The 6,082-nt window shown below is 34.2% G+C and overlaps 1 protein-coding gene across 2 annotated transcripts; it reads left to right on the forward strand.

The window, feature by feature from the left end:
* Positions 1–1,136: 1,136 nt before the first annotated feature.
* AGTR2 (angiotensin II receptor type 2) lies at positions 1,137–5,413 on the forward strand. 2 transcript variants are annotated; one of them, XM_012791014.2, is made up of 3 exons: positions 1,137–1,209; positions 1,385–1,444; positions 2,683–5,413. In XM_012791014.2, exon 3 carries the CDS (start codon positions 2,718–2,720, stop codon positions 3,807–3,809), a length of 1,092 nt encoding a protein of 363 aa, XP_012646468.1. In that variant the 5' UTR covers positions 1,137–1,209; positions 1,385–1,444; positions 2,683–2,717; the 3' UTR covers positions 3,810–5,413. The 2 variants fall into 2 exon arrangements, with proteins under 2 accessions (XP_012646468.1, XP_075855678.1); XM_075999563.1 differs by lacking the exon at positions 1,385–1,444.
* Positions 5,414–6,082: the final 669 nt, after the last annotated feature.

Below are 6,082 nucleotides of genomic sequence, written 5' to 3' on the forward strand. Positions count from 1 at the left end.
CTTAGTTTACTGATTTGTAAACTGGGGAAAATATTAATAGCATATAATAGCAGTCACCATGGGCTAGACACAATATTAAACACTTTAAATATATTGGCTCATTTAATTTTTATTAACTTCATAATGTAGGTAATTAACATCATCCACATTTTGCAGATGAGAAAACTGAGACATAAAGAAGGAAACTAACTTGGCCAAAGTCAGAATTAGTATGTGGTAGAGTTAGGCTTGTTAAGCCAGGTAGTTGGATTTCAGAGGCCATGTACTTACCAGTATGCTATATTGCCTCTCTGTTAAACTATTGAGTATAAAGAACTCAACACAGTGTTTGGCACATAGCATTTATCCTCAGCTAGTATTAACATTGCCATCACCTGTTCTTGCCTTTCTTTGTTTTGTCACTCTTGCTTTTAGTGGACAAGTTGTGCAAAGTTGAATGCCCCTACCACCACAAGAAGAGAAAACAACAGCTACAACAGTGATCTAGGCTGAAGTAGCTTCCTAATCCTTCACTTTGTGTTCTTTGTATTTAAACTACAAATATGACATATACCTGTGAAAGGAGGCATTAAATGTTAATACCTCTTTTCCATCACATAAAAATTATATCCCTGCTATCTCCCACCCTCCAGAAACAAGCCAACAAAAACTGCTTAAGGCAAAGGAGACATTTTAGAAGTTGTAGACTTCAAATAAAGTTGCTACCATTCTTGGATAAACAGGGGCAAAAGTTTCAAAAAGTAATGAAGGTCATAAAAGATGTTGGTAAACAAAGACTTTATTTCTAGAATAAATTTCCTGCTCTGCACTCCTTAACTTGTTTTAAAATGCCAATATCAGGGAAAAAGACAGACATTTCTGCACATAATTATTATATTCTTCTTTTAAAGTAAGCCACTGACTTTAAAATTCTCTAACACATTTGTGGAAACTTCATTTTTTTTTGTTTGAGATTTATTTGAATGAGCTGTTATGATTGGAGACAGTGAGAATTTCAGATTAATGTTTTGCAGCCAAAAAGAAAAAAAAATCCTCTGGAAAGCTGGCAAGTGTTCATAAGTCAGCCCTGGAATTATGTAGGTTGAAGGCTCCCAGTGGACAGACCGAACATATAAGAAGGAAACCAGAGATCTGGTGCTATTACGTCCCAGAATCTAAGGGAACGAATAAGCACAGAATTTAAAGCATTCTTCAGCCTGAATTTTTAAGGTAAGTCTGAACAAATTATATGTACTTTACTTGGAAAATAGAGCATATATTAATGGAATATCCAAAAAAATAATGGAAATATTTTTTATGGATGAATTTTCTTTTTTTTTCCCCTGTGTTTTAAAACTGTATTTTGCAAAACTCCTAAATTATTTAACTGCTGTTTCTCTTACAGGGGTACATTTAGGAACTAGGCAAGCTGATTCATGATAACTGCTTTAAACTCCAACAACCAGTAAGTCTTCAAGTGGGATTTATTTTTGATTCTTTTATGTTAATTTGTTAGGTCATACAAAAGAATGAACTTTAGCAAAAATAATAGTTTTGCTGTTTTTAGGAAGCTCCTTGGTGATTAAATTTTAATTGGGTAGTTTATTTTGTATGTATTTTGAAACTATCAAAAGTAATAGTCGTTCCCTTAGTGTGTTTATCTTTAGCTAATTTTCTTTTGTTTTAAAATAATGTTTCTAGTAAAAAAAAATCACAAAAACCTGAACACAGATTATAGTATTTTAGAACAATGGCTATTTCTGTTAAAGTGAAAGATAGAAAAGGAAAAATGATAAGACTGTATCTTGGTTAATCACTGATGCTCAATTCTTATTTCATTGAGCAATCAAAACTATTTCTACTTGACCCTAAAACAGGTTTGGCTATTCTTTTCTTTTTCTAATTAAATTGAAAATGGTTTCTTTTTATTTTAAATAGGCTAAACTTAAATATCTATCCCTAAAACTAATATTTTCTATTAAAATCAGAACAGAGGACTTTTAGAAATATGCACCTATTCCATAACATTTTCTTCATTACATTATTATCATGAAAACAATGAAACAATAGAACTAAAGAAATTATTTTTAATTAGTAAAAACCAACCATGATATCTCATCCTAATATGTTCTATTTGTATATTCTCTTTCATTCTTTTGTATGTGTACTTATTTTTTTTCATAGCGTATGTTACTTATATTTTCCATAGCTGTAATCATTTGTATATAGTTAGATACTTGAATGGAGCATCTCTCTATGCAATAGCAGGCTGCAATGTGGTTTCTAGAAAGCATACATATGAGATATATGCTCATTTTTGAAATGCTAACTTTTCTTATTTCTAGGTTTCTTCTTATTTGTTTCATATATTCCCTATCCTGACTAACCTGCTGAAATATTAATTTTCTTCAAGTCTTTCATAAACATGATAGAAAAGATGGGCAAAAGATCATTTTATTCAGAACTTTCAGTTCCTGAGGCTGAAATGTCTTACTTCTTGTTACTATTGAGCACATTGTTTTTTCTTCTTCAAGAAGGTAAAAGCCATTCATGTTTCACAAGGCATGATTCTATTTCATAATGTTTTCTATAATCACTCAGTATTTTCTTTTTTGCTTTTGACAAACTTTCAAAATGCTAATCACTCCAGGATGTCCTCAGCTCTGAATGTGTTTTAAGAGTTCTGTTTCTTTTCCCCCACAGAAGGCATAAGAATTAGGAGTTGCTGACATTTCAACATGAAGGGCAACTTCACCCTTGCCACCATCAGCGAAAACATCACCAGCAGTCTTTACTTTGGACTTGTGAACATCTCTGGCAACAATGAGTCTACCTTGAACTGCTCACATAAACCATCAGATAAGCATTTAGATGCAATTCCTATTCTCTATTACATTATTTTCATAATTGGATTTCTGGTCAATATTGTTGTGGTTACACTGTTTTGTTGTCAAAAAGGTCCTAAAAAGGTTTCCAGCATTTACATCTTCAACTTGGCTGTGGCTGACTTACTCCTTTTGGCTACTCTTCCTCTCTGGGCAACCTATTATTCTTACAGATATGACTGGCTCTTTGGACCTGTGATGTGCAAAGTGTTTGGTTCTTTCCTGACCCTGAACATGTTTGCAAGCATTTTTTTTATCACCTGCATGAGTGTTGATAGGTACCAATCGGTCATTTACCCCTTTCTGTCTCAAAGAAGAAACCCTTGGCAAGCATCTTATATAGTTCCCCTTGTTTGGTGTATGGCCTGTCTGTCCTCATTGCCAACATTTTATTTTCGAGATGTCAGAACCATTGAATACTTAGGAGTGAATGCTTGCATAATGGCTTTCCCACCTGAGAAGTATGCCCAATGGTCAGCTGGGATTGCTTTAATGAAAAATATCCTTGGTTTTATTATCCCTTTAATATTCATAGCAACATGCTATTTTGGAATCAGAAAACACTTACTGAAGACCAATAGTTATGGGAAGAACAGAATAACCCGTGACCAAGTCCTGAAGATGGCAGCTGCTGTTGTTCTGGCGTTCATCATTTGCTGGCTTCCCTTCCATGTTCTGACCTTCCTGGATGCTCTGGCCTGGATGGGTGTCATTAATAGCTGTGAAATTATAGCAGTCATTGACCTGGCACTTCCTTTTGCCATCCTCCTGGGATTCACCAACAGCTGCATTAATCCTTTTCTGTATTGTTTTGTTGGAAACCGGTTCCAACAGAAGCTCCGCAGTGTGTTTAGGGTTCCAATTACTTGGCTCCAAGGCAAGAGAAAGAGTGTGTCTTGCCGTAAAAGCAGTTCTCTTAGAGAAATGGAGACCTTTGTGTCTTAAACAGGAGAGTGGAATGCATGTAATCAACATGGCTACTTGGTTTGAGGCCTACCTGAATTATCTTTAAATGGCTTTTGTAAAATAATAGTTTTTCCCTCTAATCTAATCTTTTCTCACTCTTCTAGAACAGGAAACCAAATGTAACTATAAGTTTTATCCTCCACTGACTTTCAGGAATTGCCCATTGTTTTTATGGTATGTTTGTACAAGATTGTCATTGGTGAGGCATATTCATAACCTAGAAGTAACTGGTGATTATCTCAAGTTATAATTAATAGTGAATTGTGAATGATGATTTGGGGTTTTAGATTTTTCCTTGAAAAATGCTGGCATTCTTAGTGGGTTTTCTATCCATTTTCATCATCCTTTCCTCTTGAACTGGGCCAGTCTTTTAACTTGTTGCATTATTTACAAGACAACATTGTAAGAGAGATGAGCACTTCTAAATTGAGAATATTATAATAGATTAGTACCAGATTATTCAGGCTCTAGGCAAATGCTTTCTACCTTAAAAAAATTATAAATTATATCCCTCTTATATTTCACTTTGAGCATAGGTTTATACTTAAGATATAACTACATATTGAGTATGGCTAGGAATATAGATTAAATCACACTCCTATATTTTAGCTTATTTTTACAGTTATAGAAAATAAAATGCATAATAACATAGAATTGCAATTAACAAATATTTGAGTATTCACTAAACTCTGAATAAACACTTTTAAAAAACTTATCCATTTCAACTATTTTTAAAGCTTTATATTTTCTCTGATAATTTTTGAAAACAATAATTAAGCACTATGTATTGTTATAAAATGTAAACGTCACTTTTTACATCCTTGACCTTTTCAATGTGGTGCTTTGATATATGGGACATTGACTTGATTTTTATTATTGATGCTTTGGTTTGGGGTTGCTTCTCAAAATATCTGGGTGGCTTCTTTTAACTCTTTAACTTGTAGTAAACCCTTAACTATTAATAGCACAGGAAAAGGTTATGTTAGAATGGAATTTTGATACCTGAGGTTGGGGGCAAAGACACCCAGCCAATTAAATGTTTGGTGTCAAGCAAGGAATTTGTGAGGGCAGTGCAATGTGGATTTGAAAATATAGACCATAGGGGTAGTTTTAACCTATATCTATGGATACAATTTGTTTCAGGATATGTAGGATTTTGTGGGGGTATTTTAAACCAATTGCTGGTGCATAGATCTTCTTTTCAGTATTATCAGAGCTCCTAAGTTAGAGGACTACCTGAAACTGAGTTACCTAAAGTTTACTTAGAGTATGAATCTTAATTTTAGAAATTCAGGATTTCATTCTGCACCAGCTCCATATTATACCAGCTTACCTAGGACTTTCCTATACCAAAACTAACCTCTAAGGTAGAACTAAAATTTTGGGAGCTCAGCATCTCTGTCAGGTTCCAGGGCTAAATATTGAAAAATCCTCTCACACCACTTTCTGAGAAAGTCCTAATTTTATGTAGTCATATAATTTCAATAAAAACAAATAGCTCAATGTATAACCAACTATGAATTAATGTTTTAAATAATTTTGTAAAACATCTCATATAAATAAAATGTTTAATTGGAAGATCATGTGTCCTTATTTTTTATTTTAACTATCTGTAAGTATGAATTCTTAACTTCTTTTGTATTTTTATCCTCCATTCAATCCTCACTGATACTTCTTAGCTTCAGCCCCATCATTACTTACCTGACCTTTTGCCATACCTTTCTAGTCTCCTTCTCTTGAGTATTCTGCCCAAATTTCTGATTAACTATGAAAGCAAAATCCAGATTTCTTATCATGGTCTCCAAGGCCTTGAGAGAGCTGACCCTTCCCAGCCTCTCTGGCCTTTTTCTTTCTGCCATCCCTCCCTTGCACCCCATGCCCAAGCACCACAAAATAACTTACAGCTTTTTAAAGACCTAATGCTCTTTCATTCCTCTCTGGTTTTGTTCATACACCTTTGTTTCCCTGTACATCCCTCCAATCATCCTCACCCCCAGAGCCTCTCATCCAATTGATGAATACTCACTCAGCTTTCAACATTCAGCTCATGCCACTTCCCATACCACAACAATTATTATTATATTATTGTAATTATAATACCACCACACTGGATGTTCCCTTAATGAACAGAATTGCTTCTCTAGTTTTGGGGATTTTAAGCCTAGCCTCTACTTTCACAGAAGCCCAGTACTGAGCTCTGAGTAGTAGTTTGCCAGCCATTTGTCCTGGGACTAAGAAAAAATGCCAGTTGA

The sequence above is a fragment of the Microcebus murinus genome, chromosome X (assembly GCF_040939455.1).
Source record: "Microcebus murinus isolate Inina chromosome X, M.murinus_Inina_mat1.0, whole genome shotgun sequence".
Taxonomy (NCBI): Eukaryota; Metazoa; Chordata; class Mammalia; order Primates; family Cheirogaleidae; genus Microcebus; species Microcebus murinus.